The sequence below is a fragment of the Rhinopithecus roxellana genome, chromosome 8, assembly GCF_007565055.1.
Source record: "Rhinopithecus roxellana isolate Shanxi Qingling chromosome 8, ASM756505v1, whole genome shotgun sequence".
Taxonomy (NCBI): domain Eukaryota; kingdom Metazoa; phylum Chordata; class Mammalia; order Primates; family Cercopithecidae; genus Rhinopithecus; species Rhinopithecus roxellana.
In genome coordinates this window covers 72497559-72516800 of record NC_044556.1, presented here as the reverse complement: position 1 = coordinate 72516800, position 19242 = coordinate 72497559, and the positions used below count along the sequence as shown (strand labels likewise).

The 19242-nt window shown below is 42.0% G+C and overlaps 1 protein-coding gene across 3 annotated transcripts in view; it reads left to right on the top strand.

Annotated features, from left to right (window-relative positions):
* HHAT (hedgehog acyltransferase) overlaps positions 1–19242 on the top strand; it is a 377292-nt gene that overhangs the window by 81922 nt on the left and 276128 nt on the right. For all 3 annotated transcript variants that reach the window (XR_004058941.1, XM_030936771.1, XM_030936770.1), the window contains one exon: positions 12416–12587. Coding sequence is in view for 2 of the 3 variants with exons in the window: in XM_030936771.1 (XP_030792631.1) it covers positions 12416–12587 (172 nt within the window). In the remaining variant the exon portion in view is untranslated. The remainder of the gene's footprint in view (positions 1–12415; positions 12588–19242) is intronic.

The window sequence follows — 19242 nt, the reverse complement described above, 5'->3', positions numbered from 1 at the left end:
TCCGTCTCAAAAAAAAAAAAAAAAAAAAATTATTGTGTAAAAGAGATGGTTTAATGATGGCAGCTGATCTTCTAACTCAATGATTTGCAAAGTGTAGTTCCTGGACCAGCAGCATCAGTATCACCAGAGAACTTGTTAGAAATACAAATTCTCAGGTCCTCTCCAACCTCCTGAATCAGAACCTCTAGGGTTAGAACCCAGGAAGGTGGTTTAACAGGCCCTTCAGGAAGAGGGTGGGAATAAAGGTAGGGTGGGCACAGCATAGGGTGGGTTCCTCTCTTTTACAATCTCCTTACCTTTGTGAATATTTGAATTATTCCCAGTTTGCCAGCCAATAACTTTTGGACCAAACATCCACACACAGACACCCCTCTCCTGAGGATGGCTGGTAATTTTCAGAGAAACATAAACTAAATCCATTAGGAGGAAACAGATTGTTTTCCCAACTTCCTTTTATATATAAGCTTTGCCCTGTATGCTCTGCACTTTACTATTATGCAAAATGTTTGTTCCTGTTATTTCTCATCTTTTTCTTCTTTTTTTGAGACAGAGTCTTACTCTGTCACCCAGGCTGGAGTGCAGTGGTGCAATCTCAGCTTACTCCAACCTCTGCCTCCTGGATTCAAGTGATTCCCGTGTCTCACCCTCTTGAGTAGCTGGATTACAGGCATGCGCCAGCAAGTCCAGCTAATTTTTTGTATTTTTAGTAGAGACCGGGTTTTGCTATGTTTCCCAGGCTTGTCTCTAACTCCTAAGGTCAGGCAGTCTGTCCTCAGCCTCCCAAAGTGCTAGGATTACAGGCTTGAGCCACCACACCCGGCCCCCCTTTTCAAATTGTGCCTTTTAGGGTCTAGTAAGAATATTAGAGGCCTCTAGTAGGGTCCTGTGTCACACAGAGGCATGCTTTAAGATTATTTCCCACCTAAATCCTTAGCCAAGGGCTCTCATTCTCTTGAGTCTCAGTCTGGGGAAGTGAAGGGGCATGCTTCCTATAGGGGCCAGGTATAGACACTCTGGGTTTCATCCATGTCTTTTCGTCCCTCTCTCTCGCTCTCTTTTTTTTAACCCGTTCCAAAACAATAGCAATTGCTGACAGCAGGGAACTTGAAAGGGCAAATTAAAACCTCTATGTTTGGGGGAGTATTCATAGAACAGTCATTCTAGAAAAGGATAAATGTTCAGTAAGATATAGGGCAAATTTAAAAAGCCAGGAGGTTTCCGCACTTGCTGAAAGTGGCTGTGGGAAACTTCCCTTCTGTGGGGAAGGGGGCTCTAAAGGGGGAGGGGGTTAAACCAAAAAGTTTATCTTGTAGTGAAAGGGTTCTTTCAGAGAAGCCAAGAAGGAAAAGGCTGGGAGGTGGGGAAAGAAAGCTAGTTGGAAGAACTTGTAAGTTAGATTTGCTCTGAATGAATGCTTGGATGAATGCATGCATGAAATGCCTTTAACTATAAGGATTGGAAATATTGAAATGCATGGTTCTTAGACTGGCGGGTCAATGCTTAAAAATAACGTAGAGCAAGAGAATGACGCTGCACCACCAGGGGGCAGCAGTGCCCCATCGTGTAAACCAACCCCAGCGGGAAATCTTCACCCAGTATCTGCAAACGCCTAAAGATCAAATGACAATGTTAGTTTTAGGCATACCCCTGGAGAATGTATCTTCCACCCAATTTACATACACAAAATGAGGGAGGTATAGAAGAGGTGTCTTCTGCAATGTAAAGCGTGTGAAATTTGCATAATTAGTCACAAACAGGTAAAAATCTGCCTCAGCGCCTTAACTTGAAGGCTATTTCTGGTGGCATTTAGAGTTTTAGGAACATGGGCCCGATTTGTTTTTCTCTCATGTTGCTGTGGCACTCGGATACCAAGTCAGTGGTGAGGCGGGGATCCTGAGGGACTTAGGGAAGGGAAGGACATGGTGTTTACTTGCTTAGCCTGGAGCCTGGGGCCGGTACGTCTTGAAGAGGTTGACTGGTGTGGTGTAGGCACTGGGGAGAAGAGCAGCCTTAGTGTGGTAGGCCAGGGACTCTTCCTTGCCGGGCACTGTGCTCTCCCATCTTAGAGAAGCCAGTGGTCAAATAGGGAATTTGGCATGGAGGTTAAGAGCAAAGGTCCTGGAGCCCACCCTCCAGGGTTCGAAACCCTGCTCTGCTTTGGCTTGAGAGTGCTTGCTGAGTTATTTACCTTATTTATGCCTCAGTCTTCTCATCAGTGAAATGGGAAGAATAATAGTGCCTCCCTCAGGATTGCTGTGAGAATTAAATAATTGTGTATAGGTAATGTGGTTTGACAGGTTAATACTATAAAGTGTTAATTCTTACTCTTATTATTATTATTATTATTTGAGACAGAGTCTGGCTCCGTTACCCAGGCTGGAGTGCAGTGGCACAACTTCAGCTTTCCGCAACCTCCAGCTCCTAGTATCAAGTGATTCTCGTGCCTCAGCCTCCCAAGTAGCTGGAATTATAAGTGTGCACCAACACACCCAGCTCATTTTTGTATTTTTAGTAGAGACGGTTTCATCATGTTGGCCAGGCTGGTCTCAAACTCCCGACTTCAGGTGATCCGCCTGTCTCGGCCTCCTAAAGCGCTGGGGTTACAGATGTGAGCCACCATGCTCGGTCTCTTACTTTTATTATTGTGATTATTGGCCAGAAAGCATGCGGTAGGGTAGTTTAGGTCAGAAGTGAGACCCTGGGTATCCAGTCTGATAGGCAGGCACAGCAGCAGGGGACACTGGGCCATGGCCATGCTTGGGCTCAGAAGAGGCCAGTGTGCTGGTTCCATCTATTTGAAGAGAGACTCAGGCAGTTGCTGCGGGAACAGGGATGCGGGCAGTCCCAGAGTTGCTGGGACTGGCAAGAGCTGTGCAAGGCAGTCAATGTCCCAGAAGCTTTGTTTAGTATTTGGCATGGGCTCCTGGAATCATGTATTTGGCACTTGGAATCATGCTAATTGTAATAAAATATACTAGCTGATCATTTAGTCTGAGCCAGGCTTTATACAATTCTAACTTCAAATTTTTGAGATGGTCTCACTCTGACACCCACGTTGGAGTGCAATGGTGCAATCATAGCTCACTGTAGCTTTGGCCTCCCGAGCTCAAGTGATCCTCCCACCTCAGCCTCCTGAGTAGCTGGGACTATAGGTATGCATCACCACATTTGGCTAATTTTTAAAAAATACTTTTCTAGAGATGAGATCTTGCTATGTTGCCCAGGCTGGTCTCAAACTCCTGGCCTCAAGTGATCCTCTTGCTTCGGCCTCCCAAAGTGCTGGGGTTACAGGCACATACCATTGTGCATGGCCATTCTAGCTTGTTTAATCCTCACAACCTATGAGAGAGATACTGTCATGACCACTTTATGGACAGGGAAATAGAGACAAAGAGAGGCTATTACAATGCAGATAGGGTGAAGGGAATCAAAACATGAACCTTGTTGCGCTGACTTGGTGTGTGAGAGGAGTTAGAGGGGGATGGAGTGTCAGCTGGTGGACATGCAGGTCTGGAGGCTCAAGCTGGCTGGACCAAGTACCAGTGTTGGTGGCAGCAACACCTGCGGGCCCCACTTGCTGTTCCAGGAGAGCTCACTGGACATCACTGGCCTTGGTCTGGATGGCTAGGGGGTCGGGAGTAATGTGGGTCTGATTAGGGAATGATTTGTTAGGAGTAGGGGTATGGTCTGTGGCCAGTATAAAGGAATAAAACAACTGCCACAAGGCCTCCTATACCCAAGCAAAGAGAAGCCAATAAGTTAGTGGCCCAGGTGGTCCAGCTGAATATCTGGCTCTGAGGAGGGCTTTTGTTTTGTGCTCACCAACATATGTGTTATTCGTGTGTGAAGAAAAAGAACCTTTCAGCTTTGAGAACTGTCATCTTTAATCATCAGAATATATTTGGAAGAGGGAGAAAGGCGTCCCTATTCCTTTTTATGCAATTTGCATGAAATGAGGTTTTAAAATATAATGCATTTTGAAATGCACCTTGCAGATGAGTTAATGTGTATTTTTTAGTGATGCTTGAACTTCACAATTTCCATGGTAGCAGTTTCCAGTGGTCTTAAGGTTGGCAGTCCCCTAGGTTTGAAATGTCTCAAATGAAATACTTTGCATGCAGGCAAGAGAGTCGCCCTGCACATTAGATGGGCTGTATATGGACTGTCTGTTCTTCCTGCTGGGTTGAAAAGGGACAAATTTTGGACTTTTTTTTTTTTTTTTTTTTTTGAGACGGAGTCTCGCTGTGTGGACCAGGATGGAGTGCAGTGCCACAACCTCAGCTCACTGCAACCTCCAACTCCTGGGTTCATGCCATTCTCCTGCCTCAGCCTCCCGAGTAGCTGGGACTACAGGTGCCTGCCACCAGGCCCAGCTAATTTTTTTGTATTTTTTAGTAAAGACGAGGTTTCACTGTGTTAGCCAGGATGGTCTCGATCTTCTGACCTTGTGATTCGCCCTCCTTGGCCTCCCAAAGTGCTGGGATTACAGGCATGAGCCACCATGCCCAGCTGGATTTTTTAAACAAAAGTCAATTAGATTGCACATGTAAATGGACTGTAATAATGATATGACTCTAAAGAATGATGAAAAACCTTTTTTAATTTTTTTCAGGTGAAAGCAAATAGAATGAAAGTTGGATTGTTTTTCTTTTGCTATGTTTCTTTGTACAATTTTTTTTTTTTTTTTTAAACATGCAATCTCACTGTGTCACCCAGGCTAGAGTATAGTGACTCAATCTCGGCTCACTGCAACCTCCACCTCCCAGGTTCAAGCGATTCTCCTGCCTCAGCCTCCTGAGTAGCTGGGATTGCAGGCACATGCCACCACACATGGCTAATTTTTGTATTTTTAGTAGAGACAGGGTTTGACCATTTTGGCCAGGCTGGTCTTGAACTCCTGACCTCAAGTGATCCGCCTGCCTTGGCCTCCCAAAGTGCTGCGATTACAGGCATGAGCCACCATGCCTGGCTTATTTGTGCAATTAATAAACATTTCTGTTGCTCAGAGCAAGGAGGCAGTTAGCACCAGAAAGTGAGTGTTGCAGAGAAAAGTCTAGCCCTTTTGGTCCTGTAGTGACATGTAATTATGCCTTATTAAACCTGGTAGGGAAGTTTTAGCTTGTGGAAACTAGGGACGTCATTATTAGGAAGCCAACACCTAACAAAATGTACCTCATGATTTTTCTTAATTAAGATATTTGTGTCATTTTAGAAACTACGTAGTTTGAGGAGGGAAAGGAAGCCTTTGAATTGATCTTGAAACGTGATTGCCTGGAACTGAGACGTGATTGGGTGTTAGTGGTATTTTCTTGATTGTCATGGGGGCTGTTGGTTCTGACCTGTTGGCTCCCTTCCAGTCCAGCTGCTGTCTCTCCACTCCCTGGGATGGGGCTCCATACCCAACACTGCTTGGAAGCCCGAGGTGCAGTCCTGGCCTTCAGGGGACCTGAGCTTGGGGTAGGTTATGCTGAACAGCCTGTGGGCCATATGCACAGTTGCTTATTTAGAAACTGTAGAAATATGGCTGTGTGAAGATTATCTGCTGTCAACACTGCTTTTGACGCCATTATCGCGTTCAGCTAGAAGACTTGCTTCTCTCCAAGAGTTTGGGCAGGTTGGGCACAGTGATTTATAACTGTAATCCCAGTGCTTTGGGAGGCTGAGGTAGGAGGATCACTTGAGGCCAGGAATTTGAGACCAGCCTGGGCAACATGGTGAAACTCAGCTCTACAAAAAAATAAAAAAATCAGCCAGGCATGGTGGTCCATGCCTGTAGTCCCAGCTACTGGGGAGGCTGAGGCAGGAGGATGACTTGAGCCCAGGAGATCAAGGCTACCATGAGGTAGGGTCACATCATTGTATTCCAGCTTGGGCAATAGAGTGACAGCCTGTGTCATAAAGAAAAGAGTCTGGGTGCCAGGAAAGACCTGTCCGTTGATCTAGAGTGATTTTGCTGCCTCTACATGTCTTAACCTTGGTGTGAACTCCTCTAGCCTCTACAGACTAATATATGGTATGTGTCTTAGTCCATTCAGACTGCTATAACAAAATATCATAAACTGGATGGCTTCTAAGCATCAAACATTTATTTCTCACAGTTCTAGAGGCTGGACACTGGCAGATTTGATGTCTGGTAAGGGCCTGCTTCCTGGTTCATAGGCTGGTGTCTGTCACTGTGTGCTTTTGTGGTAGAAGGGGTCTAACTCTTCAGCATCTCTTTTGTAAGGGCACTATTCCCAACCATGAAGAATGCTGTCATGACCTAATTACTTCCTAAAGACCCCATCTCCTAGTACCATTACCTTGGGTGTTAAGATTTCAACATAGGAATTTTTGGAGGGATGTAAACATTTAACTTATAATATTCTGCTCCTGCCCCCTGAAAATTAATGTCCTCCTTACATGCAAAATATACTCATTCCATCCTAATAGCCCCAATAATATTAACTTGTTCCAGCACCAGCTCAAGTGTCTGAAATCCAAAGTCTCCTTTAAATATCATCTAAGTCAGATGTGTGTAATACTCAAGGTATGATTCATCCTTACGCAAATTCCCCTTCAGCTGTGGGCTTGCGAAATCAAGCTCTGTGCACCCAAATGCAATGGTGAGACAGGCATAGGATGGACACTCCAATTCCAAAAGGTAGAAATCAGAAAGAAGAAAGGAGTAAAAGCTCCCGAGGAAGTCCAAAACCTTAAGGCTCAGGAATCATCATTTTTGGCTCATTACTCTGCCCTCCAGGCCCACTAGGGTGGAGGTTTCACCTTCCAGACACACTGGGGTGCCTTCTGGACACATGGTGGCAGGGAGGGGGGTTGTGGCTCTGCCTTCATGGGGACTTTGCGCCTCCTGCCGATCGTCCAGGCCAGAATCTTGAGCTGGTGGCTCTACTGGTCTGGGGTCATGAGAGCAGTGCCACCTGCATGGCTCTGCTGGACCCTGCCTGTGTGCAGTTATTTATCTGGGCCCCATTGCTCTCTAGGCATTGTTAGAAATCTAGGTGGAGGCAGCCACACCCCCTTACAGCTTCGCTGGTTGCAGTGCCAACTATACTGCACTGGGGCCCACAGAAGCCACCCTTGGGGCAGCCAAGGAGTGTGGTGATGGGGAGTGGGGAACAGCCCACAGTGTGAGGCAGGACTGGGCAGTGACATCCCCTCCTTTGCATCTGCAATTGCTCTGTCCCCCAGGCCTTTGCACTCTGGCCTGTGATGATGGTGGCAACACAGAAGGTCAAAATATTCACAATGTTATAATGTTACATTACTTTTTCTCTGACTGAAAAGAACCAATTTTAATTGTAAAACATAACTAAAATCTCACCATCCAAAGATTACCATTGTTGACATTTGGTGTAGATCTTTCCAGCCTTTCATTATTTTATGCACATTGAACAAAAATAGTTTTCATGACTGAATTCCCTTTGGAATCACTCTTCCATTGTCTTGGACAGGAGGTCCTGGCTTCTGTTTAAACAGCTGACTAACCTTATCAGGTGGTTGTTTGACCACATTCTCAATGTTCTCTCCTGAAGAGGCTTTCTCATTCTTTATAGTATGGAAAAGCTGAGAGTTTTCCAGATCTTTAAGTTCTGCTTCCCTTTCGATTAACAATTTTGTCTTTAAATCACTTTTCTCCTCTACTGTTTTACTATAAACAGTCAAGAGGAGCCAAGCTGCACCTTCAACACTTTGCTTAGAAATGGCTTTAGCTAAATATCCAATTTCATTACTCACAAATTCTGCCTTCCACAAAACACTAGGATATGAACACAATTCAGCCAACTTCTTTGCTGGCTCATAACAGGATTGCTTTTCATTCAGTTTTCAATACCATATTTCTCTTGTCTAAGAAATCATCAGATGGCCTTTACTGTGCATATTTCTACCAACATTCTGTTCACTACTGCTTAGCTCTTCTCTAAGAATATTGAGGCTTTCTCTACAGCTCTTCTCCTTTCCTTCTGAGCCCTTGCCAAAATTTCCATTGAAGATCCATTTACAGCAATGCAGACTTCTTAAAGCATGCACCTCCAAACTCTTCCAGCCTCTATCCATTACCCCTTCCAAACTAATTGCATATTTTTGGGTATTTGTTACAGCAGCACTCCCACTCTTGGTACTGATTTTCAGCCGTAGTCCATTTGGGCTGCTGTAACAAAATACTATAAACTGGTTGGCTTATAAACAACATAAATGTATTGCTTACAGTTCTAGAGGCTGGGAATTCCATGATCAATGAGCTGGCAGATTCTGTGTCTGGTGAGGGCCTGCTTCCTTGTTCATAGATTGACACCTTCTCACTGTCTTCACATGGTAGAAGGAACTAGCTAACTCTCTGAGGTTTCCTTGATGAGAGCACTAATCCTAATCATGAAAGCTTTACTCTCATGAGCTAATCACTTCTCAAAGGCCCCACATCCTAATACCATCTCCTTGGGGGTTAGGATTTCAACATATGAATTTTAGGGGGGCACAAGCATGCAGACCATAGCAGTGTATTTGTAATCATTTCTTCTTTTGCTAGTGGTTATTAGGTCAAAATGAATTTGCTTTGGAGAGCTGGAAAAGGGTTGAGAATTAACAAAGAAGAACTCCGTACATAGCTACAAAAAAAACCAAACCAAACCAAAACAAAAAAACCTAAGAGTGAAGGGAGAAGGAGAGGAGAAATAAAAATTAGTCTAGCATAAAACATGGAGAAGAATACTCACTCATAGAGGATGCTGGGCTTCCTGGCAGAAGTTCCGATGCCAGGCATTTGGAGAAGCAGGATGAAGAAATAGAGGGGTCTTGAGTACATTTGCCTCACTAACAGAGAGGGTCCAAATATTCACAATATTGTAAGGTCACGTTACTTTTTCTCTGATTTAAAAAGGAACCAATTTGGCTGGGTGCGGTAGCTCACACCTGTAATTCCAGCACTGTGGGAGGCCAAGGTGGGTGGATCACTAGAGGTCAGGAGTTTGAGACCAGCCTGGCCAATGTGGAGAAACCCTGTCTCTACTGCAAATACAAAAAATAGACAGGTGTGGTGATGGTACGTGCCTGTAATCCCAGCTACTTGGGAGGCTAAGGCACAAGAATTGCCTGAACCTGGGAGGCAGAGGTTGGGGTGAGCTGAGATTGTGCCACTGCACTCCAGCCTGGGTGACAGAGTGAAACTGTGTCTTAAAAAAAAAATTTTAATTGTCAAAAAATAACTAAACTCTCATCATCCAAAGATTACCACTGTTGACATTTGGTGTATATCTTTCCTGCCTTGGATTATTTTATGCACATTGAATAAAAATAGTTTTCATGATGATATAATATTGAGGTACACACATGCACTTAACCAACACCCTAGTGTTGGACATTTGGGTTATTTCCTTTTAACTTCTTGTTTATTAACACAAACGTGAATGATCTGGCAGGTAGATGTTTCCACACTCAGGATTTAGTGATTAACTGGCTTGTAACAGATCTGCTGCCATAGACTTTGTAGGGTCTCTCAGAGCATGCATGCTTGGGGTAAGGATTCAAGTGAAAACCATCCTCAGTTTATGCCCAGAAAGGGGTCTGCCTGGGGTCACTAGTGCATCTTTAATTGCAGTTAGGTCTGATCAATACAAGTCTGCAAATACCCAAGGATACCCAGTCTTCCTTCTTGGAGAACTCAAGTTCTGCTTCCTGTCAATACTAACCAGATGAATTCTCCAAAGCAGTTACTGTTGTTTCTTAACAATGCAGATTGGTATGGCTGCATAAAATATCTTCCTGAAGTGAACTGAGGTAAACAAAAGGCAAAAGGGAAATTTCTGTTAGTTTTGCCAATTTTTTCCTTTTTTTTTTTTTTTGAGACAAAAGAGAAATTCCTGTTAGTTTTGCCAATTTTTTCCTTTTTTTTTTTTTTTTGAGACAGAGTCTCTCTCTGACACCCAGGGTAGAGTGCAGTGGTATATAGTCTAGGCTCATTGCAATCTCTGCCTCCGGAGTTAAAACGTTTCTCCTGCCTCAGCCTCTTGGATAGCTGGGATTACAGGTGTGTGCCACCACATTCAGCTAATTTTTGTATTTTTAATAGAGACGGAGTTTCACCATGTCAGCCAGGCTGGTCTCGAACTCCTGACCTCAGGTGATCCGCCTGCCTCCGCCTCCCAAAGTACTGGGATTATAGATGTGAGCCACCACCATACCCAGCCTAATTTACATTTTAAAAGTTAAGCCAACAAGCTTTCCTGGGCATAGTTAACCAAGCAGATGGCAAAAGGGAGAAAGCTGTTTGTGCAGAAGATTGTAATGCCAATGAGCCGACCAAAATTTCTTAGCCTGGCTTCTTGTTGCGGGAGGACAGTTTGAGAGACTGGAAGTTTCTAACACTGGAAGTGTTAGAAAATGGAATAAAAATAAATCCCCTGCTGTGTAGCTCTCTCTTCCCCGCTAGGGGCAGTGCCTGCCACTCTCCTGGCTGCAGTGGGACCCACTGCACCCTGACGGTAGAGGAGAGAGAAGCTAAGGAGCTACCTCATGGAATGGGCCTTTGTGTCATGAGCCCTGACAGTCAAATGCTAAAGCAAGCTCTTTTCCTCCACCGGCTAATGTGTGCAGATGCAGCTTCCACATTTAGCATTAGTCTGTCCTCTGCATTTCAAGGGAGCTTTCAGTCTAATAAAATCCTGTCATTGTGAGATCCAGAAAACTTACTGCTCTCTCTAGTTTTTCTGTATTTATATTTGTTTAGTGGTATAAGGCTGAATGAAATTGAATTCACTTCACATTTTCCAGCATGTTTATGAATTCTAGAGTCTATGTGTTTTAAGTTATTGTGCATCTCTAAACAACAGGCAGTGAGGTGAGACCACAGAACCAGGCTTTAGCATTTTTCGTCTGTGTTGTCCACATGTATTGAGTATGCCCTCAGTAGCTTCTATCTGTATCTGTGAATAATCAAAACATCCCTCTCTTGCCTTTGGTGTTTGGCTCTGAGCTGTCTCCTAATGCTGCCCTGTAGCTGGTTGTCTGGGACATCACGTGGGAAAGATGGGAAGACACACATGGAAGTGGTTAATGATAGATACTACCTATAATACAAGATATCCAGGGCTTCTTGTATGCCGGTCACTGTACTTCGTACTTCACATACTTCATCATATTTAATCGTCATAACAATGTTTTTTTACTTTATGTTTGAGGAAACCCAGACTCTGAAAGGTTAAGTCACTTGCTCGGGATCACACGGCTGCGTAGTTTGTGGTAGAATTTGATCTTGATCCTCTGACTCTAAAGTCCATTTTTTAAAGAAGAAAATTCCTTTTCCAATAACATCAAAAAGAACAAAATATTTAGGAACAACTTTAATCAAAGAGGTATAAGACTTGTGCACTGGACACTACACACATTGCTGAAAGAAATTTAAAGAAGACCTAATAAATGGAAAAACAGCCCAAGTTTATGGAGTGAAAGACTCAATATTGTTCTGATGACAAAACTACCCAAAGTGATTTATTTTACTTTTTCTTTGTTTTGTTTTTTAGACGGAGTCTCGCTCTGTCACCCAGGCTAGAGTGCAGTGGTGTGATCTTAGCTCACTGCAACCTCTGTCTCCCGGGTTTAAGCAATTCTCCTGCCTCAGCCTCCTGAGTAGCTGGGATTACAGGCATGTGCCACACCACACCTGACTAATTTTTGTATTTTTAGTAGAGATAGGGTTTCACCATATTGGCCAGGCTGGTCTCGAACTCCTGACCTCAGGTGATCTGCCCACCCGGGCCTCCCAAAATCCTGGGATTACAGGTGTGAGCCACCGTGACCCACCTTATTTTATGTTTTCTAAAGTCTGTATTCTTAACTATTATGCTCTGCTGCCTACTAGGCAAGAGACTTGTTCCACATATTGTCTGCCATGTTTAGAAAACAACTTAGGGTGAAATGACACTGCCACACATCCTTTTCCCTTGCTCTCAGCCCCTGTCTTTTTCTCTGTCTCTTCTACCAGTCCTGTGTCTCTTTTTGACTGGTCCCTGCTTTTACCAGCTTCAAACATGAGTAGGTGATGGAAGAATTCAGGCAGGGTGGCGCTGTAGCCTAAAGAAACTCCAAATTCCCAGTGGGGGAAATACACTGTGTGCTGCCCTTCCACTTGGGTTTTCCCAGGGCTGATGCTGGAGTGGAGGGATCAGTGCAGAACGTGGCTTTGGTTCTTGGCACTAGGCTAGCTTGTTGACCCCCATCCCCCATTCTGATTTTGAGACAGTGTTCAAGCTCAGATATGATTCTTCCACTCAAGAATGTTGAGTGTTCCCAAGACAAGCCAAACCAACCCTCTGTCAGCCAGCATAGCAATAATGTTTGTGGGAAGTTTATGAAAAATCTTATCGAGGGGACTGTTTTAGAAATCAATCACCATCTAATGACCTCTTTGTTTCCACTTTAGATGCAGCAGCAGGAGCATGAATCCCTGAAGGCCAACCTGTGTGTCCTGGCCCTGGGGCTGGGCCGCCTTCTTTGCTGGTGGTGGCTGGCCGAGCTGATGGCTCACCTGATGTACGTGCACGCCATCTACAACAGCATCCCCCTCCTGGAGGCTGTCTCTGGTTGGACGTTAGGTAATTGTGGGAATCACTAACAGTGGGATGAGCCCCAATAGTCAGTTAGCATCAGAGTGGAGCTGGAGTGGGGGTGAGGAGGGGTGCAGCTGCCTAGAGCAAACCCTCTTTATTATTATTTTTTAACCTACTCCTCTTGTGGCCAAGATTATGCACGTGAGAAGTGGTTGATGTGGTTGACGTGATTGACGAAATTGAGGGCTGTGCTGATAATCTGGGAACCAAGAATGGTGGCATTCTCCTCTGTAATGGGATCCTACTGAGCTTAGCTGGGTCCACATCTTCACAGATGGCCAGCATTGCGTTTATCAGTAGAAAGCAGGAGTTGCTGGGGGCAGCTTTGAGTTCATTCTAAGAGGGAATGCTCCAAGATTGAGTTGTTCCACAGTCTTCCTTGTCCTTCGTGCATAGGGTATAAAAGAATATGAGGCTGGTTGTGGTGGCTTATGCCTGTAATCCAAGCACTTTGGGAGGCTGAAGCGGGCAGATCACTTGAAGTCAGGAGTTTGAGACCAGCCTGGCCAAGATGGTGAAATCATGTCTCTACTAAAACTACAAAAATTAGCCAGGTGTAGTGAGAGACACCTGTAATCCTAACTACTCGAGAAACTGAGGCAGGAGAATCACTTGAATCTGGGAGGCGGAGTTTGCAGTAAGCCAAGATCATGCCACCACACTCCAGCCTGGGTGACAAAGCATGACTCTGTCTCAAAAAAGAATGAGTTTGAGGATCACACAGTTGTAGGTTTGAGTTTCAGTTTCACCAATGACTGATGGGTAATCTTGGCAGTTTACTTAACCTCTGAGCTCCAGCACCCTCATCTGTAAAACAGGGAGACTTAGCTTTGTGGAATAATAGGAGGATATCAGGAAGTGCCGCACATTGAGGGTATACCTTGTAAAATGTCTGGGGGATAGAATAAAGGGTGTGTGTGTATTTCCCTCTGTAGATCCCCTTTTCTTATCTACCCTTTCCTGTGTGTCTGCCAGGGAGGTGGCATGGAAGTCTTATTTCCTCAGCAGGGCTAGTCTCCAGTATAGGATTTGTCTGTGGAGAAACCACTCTTCTTTATTCCTCTGGCCAAAACAGCAGAGCCCACACCCTTTTCTGAATAAAATCTCTTCACTTCCTTCTTCTCTCTCCTTTTGAGGACTCCCGCAGTGACTGACTTCTGCCTGTGTGCTGACCTCCAGCCTGTAGCTCCAATAACTGTGTGATCCTCAGGCAGATCAAGCTGTTTCCTGCTGAGGGCAAGAGTACAAGCCCGACTCCCTCCTTATCTGTTTAACATTTCATAGATCTTCCTAAACAAATCTGGATTGTTCTTGCTATCACACGTACTTAATCAGTATGTTTCCAAGGAAGAAACCTTTAAATGGAAAAAATGCTAAGCTGTTTTAATGATAGTCTCTTTCTTCAAAACAAAATTTTTTATAGTTTGGGGTTGCTTAATATTGTAAGGTTTTAATGATACAATTAGACAAACAGAATATGATTAAATGATAGCTTATACTAAGTCAGATCCCAGTTGTACGGGATACAAACTAAGGGACTGTTTCAGCGTGAGGGTTTTTAAACTACAAGTAATGGAAGACACAATTCAAAATGGCGCTTAAACAATAAGGAAAAGTTATTCCATATAACAATGATACCTAAGTTCAGCACTAGGGGTAGTAAATTATGTGACTCTGATGTCACCAACACACCTTTTGTATGTCTACCATTCAGCTTAAACTAACCAGAATCTTAGAAGCCCTTAGTTTGTACTCCTAATCCCGTCAGCCTCTGTCACCCTCTCTGAAAAGGTAACCTGAATATTGTATTTATCCTTTTCTTCTTTTTCGTTGTACTTTTACCACAGTTAAAACCTTAAAATTGCATATGTTAACACCTCTTCATATGAATAGATTCATACTTGGTATGTATGTTCTATGACTTGATTTTCTTGTTTAACATGTTTTTGAGAAATATTCATGTTAACACTCATGTAACTAGGTACCACTTATTTTCACTGCTATATAGTATTCCAGTGTATCCATATACAAGAAGTTATTTGTCCATTCTACATATAGAAGGACATTTGAGTTTTTTTTTTTACAGGGTTTTGCTGTTCCATATAATGCCATTTCTGTGTCTCTTGGAGCTCACGTGTAAGGCTTTCCCTGTAGGGCTATAACTTTCAAACTCTTTGGCACATTACCCACAGTAAGAAATACATTTTGTATTACAGGTGTGTGCATGAGTGTATGCATGTCTGTGTGTGTGTGTAAACTCTCACAAAGCCATACTTTACCTTGAACCACCTGCAATGTATACTGGCTGATATTTTCTGTTCCATATTATTCTATTTTAAACTATTCGCTGGAAATCCCTGAATTGGATGAGTCACTATCCAGAGTTTGTCAAACATTGCTCAAATATATCTATATCTAGAAATAAGTATCGTGGGTAGTATATATGTTCAGATTTATAGCATAAATTATTTTTTAAATTGGCTAAACCAATTTATGCTCTTCTTGGCAGTGTATGAGAGTTTCCATTGCTTGAAATTCTCACCAACACTTGATACTACTCAAAGCAATTTATAGATTTAATGCAATCCCTATCAGTGACATTCTTCACAGAAACAAAACAAAACAAAACAAAACAAAAACCCTAAAATTTGTGTGGAACCAGAAAAGAACCGGAATAGCCAAAGCAATTCTGAGCAAAAAAAGCAAAGCTGGAGTCAGAACACTGCCACACCTCAAAATATACTACAAAGCTGTAGTAACCAAAACATCATGGTACTGGCATAAAAACAGGCATGTAGATCAATATAAAAAAAATAGAGAACCCAGAAATTAATTCACATATCTTTTAATTTTGAAAATCTGGTGGTTGTGAATTTTATCTCATGGTTTTAATTTGCCTTTCCTTGGTTACTAATAAATTTGAGCATCTTTTCATAGGCTTAAAGGACTTTATTATATCATTTCTTATTTATTTTTGAGACAGTCCCACTCTGTCACCCAGGCTGGAGTATGGGTGATCTCAACTCACTGCAACTTCCACCTCCTGAGTTGAAGCAATTCTTATGCCTCAGCCTTCTAAGTAGCTGAGATTACAGGCGTGCACCACCATACGCAGCTAATTTTTGTATTTTTAGTAGAGACAGGGTTTCACCATGTTGGCCAGGCTGGTCTTGAACTCCTGACCTCAAGTGATCCACTCACCTCAGCCTCCCAAATTCCTGAGCTTACATCTATGAGTCCCTGTGTCTGGCCTGGTATATCATTTCTAATGAATAACTTGATAACTTTTACCCATTTTTCTAATGGGATTTCTGTCTTTTTCTTATGGATTCATAAAATTTATTCTATATTATTTGAAAAAAGTCATATGTGTAGTTGCAAATATTGACATCTTTTGGTTTGTGGTTTGACTTCTAATGTTTCTATGTTGTCTTTTGATGAACGGGCTTCATTTTAATGCAGTTGCATTTAGACATTTTTATTTATCATTTTTACTTTTTTGGGTCTTTCAAAACTAATTTTTTCAAAAATATAAATAAAAATAGGTAATTCTCCATTTTCTTCTAAAACTTTTAAAGTTAAAAAAATCTTTGGTTATTATGGACATTTGCATCATAGACTGATAAAATATAAACCATCCAAAATAATTTTTTTTTAAATTGACAAATAATAACTGTACATACTCATGGGGTACATGGTGATGTTTTGATACATACAATGTATGGTGATCAGATCAGGGTAATTAGCATATCCATCATCACAAATGTTTATCATTTCTTTGTGTTGGGAACATTCAGTATTTTCCTTCTAGCTATTTGAAACTGTGTAATATATAATTAACTCTAGTCATCCTACAGTGCTATAGAACACTAGAACTTATTCCTTCTACCTACTGTAATTTTGTATCTTTTAACAAATCTCTCCCTATCCCTCCCTTTCCAGCTTCTAGTATTTTCTCTTTGGTTTTTTCACTTCTGTATGAACATTTATTAGCTTCCACCTATGAGTGAGAACATGTGGTGTTAACTTTTTGTTTCTAGCTTATTTCACTTAACAGAATGTCCCCCAGTTCCATCTTTGTTGCCTCAAATGACAAAATTTCATTCTTTTTTATGGTGGCATGGTATTCCATGGTGTAAAAATACCACATTTTCTGTTTCTTTTTTTTTTTTGAGACAGAGTCTCGCTCTGTCGCCCAGGCTGGAGTGCAGTGGTGTGACCTCGGCTTACTGCAACCTCCGCCTCTTGGTTTCAAGTGATTCTCTTGCCTCAGCCTCCTGAGTAGCTGGAAGGTGCCTGCCACTACACCTGGTTAATTTTTATATTTTTGGTAGAGATGGGGTTTCACCACGTTAGCCAGGCTGGTCTCGAACTCCTGACCTAAAGTGGTCTGTCTGCCTCCCAAAGTGCTGGGATTACAGGCACAAGCCACTGCGCCCAGCTTTAAATACCACATTTTCTTTATCCATTTATCTGTTGTTAGACACCTAGGTTGATTACATATCTTGGCTGTTGTGAATAGTGCTACGGTAAACATGGGGTATAGATGTCTCTTGAATATAATGATCTTCTTTTTGTTGGATAAATTCACAGTAGTGGGATTGCTGGATCATATGGTAGTTTCATTTGTAATTTTTTGAAGGACTTCCATATTGTTCCCCATAGTGGCTATACTAGTTTGCATTCCCACCAACAATGTGTAAGAATTCGCTTTTCTCTGCATCTTCATCACCATTTGTTATTTTTTGGCATTTTCATAGTAGTCATCCTAACTCTGGGGTGAGATGATATCTCATTGTGGTTCTGATTTGCATTTCCCTGATGATTAGTTATATCGAACTTTTCACGTATTTGTTGACCATTTCTTTTGAGAAAATATCTGTTCAGATCATTAGCCCATTTTTAAATCAGATTGTTTTGTTTGCTGTTGAGATGTCTGGATATTAATCACCTGTTGGATAAGTAGTTTACAAATATTTTCTCCTATTCTGTAAGTTATCATTTCACTCTTTTGTTTCCTTTGCTTTGCAAAGCTTTTTAGTTTGATACATTCCATTTGTTTATTTTTGCTTTTGTTGCCTGTGCTTTAGAAGTCTTATTTATAAAATCTTTCCCTGACCAATGTCCTGACAGATTCTCCCAGTGCTTTCTTCTAGTCTTTTTATTGCTTCAGGTATTACATGTAGGGCTTTGATCCATTTTGAGGGTGAGAGGTGGGGGTCTGGTTCAATTCTTCTGCATTTGGGTATCCAGCTTTCTCAGTACCATTTGTTGAACAGACTGTCCTTTCCTTAATGAGTGTTTTTGGGAGCTTTGTCAAAAATCAGTTGGCTTAGATTGTGGATTAATTTCTGGGTTCTCTATTCTTTTATATTGATCTATGTGCCTGTTTCTATGCAAGTACCATGCTGTTTTGGTTACTACAGTTTTGTAGTATATTTTGAGGTCTGGCAGTGTTCTGACTCCAGCTTTGTTCTTTTTGCTCAGAATTGCTTTGGCTACTCAGGATCTTTTGTGGTTCCACACAAATTTTAGGGTTTTTTTTTTTTTTTTTCCTATTTTTGTGAAGAATGTTACTGGTATTTTGATAGGAATTGTATTAAATCTATAAATTGCTTTGAGTAGTATTGTCATTTTAACAATATTCTTTCAATCCATGAGCATGGGATGTTTTTCCATTTGTTTGTATCCTCTTCAATGTTTGTATTTCTTTCATCAGTGTTTTGCAGTTTTCCTTGTGAAGGTTTTCACTGCCTTAGTTAAATTTACTCCTAGTTATTTTACTTTTTTGTAGCTATTGGAAGTGGAATTGCCTTCTTGATTTCTTTAGTTCACTGTTTGTGTATAGAAATGATACTGATTTTTGTCTAACTGTACCGTGCAACTTTACTGAATTTGTTTATCAATTCAAATAGTTTTTTTGGTAGAGTTTTTAGGTCTTTCTTTCTTTCGTTCTTTTTTTAACTCTTTAAGTTCAGGGGTACGTGTGCAGGTTTATTACATAGGAAATTTGTGCCATGGTTTATTTTTTTTTGTACAGATTATTTCATCACCCCGCTATTAAGCTGAGTACCCATTAGTTATTTTTCCTGATCTTCTCCCTCCTCCCACCCTCCACCCTGTGATAGGCCCCAGTGCGTGTTGTTCCCTTCTATGCCTCCAGCTCCAACCATGTCCCTGCAAAGGACATTATATTGTTCTATTTTATGGCTGCATAGTATTCCATGGTGTATATGTACCACATTTTCTTTATCCAGGCTGGGCATTGTTGATGGGCATTTAGATTGATTCCATGTTTTTGCTATTGTGGATAGTGTTGCAGTGAACATACACATGAGTGTGTCTTTATAATAACACTATTTATATTCCTCTCAGTATATACCCAGTAATGGGATTGCTGGGTCAAATGGTATTTCTGTCTTTAGGTCTTTCAGGAATTGCCACACTGTCTTCTATAATGGTTGAACTAATTCACACTCTTACCAACAGTGTGTAAGTGTTCCTGTTTCTCCACAATCTGGCCAGCATCTGTTATTTTTGGACTTTTCAATAACAGCCATTCTGACTGGTATGAGATGGGATCTCATCGTGGTTTTGATTTGCATTTCTTTAATGATCAGTGATGTTGAGGTTTTTTTTT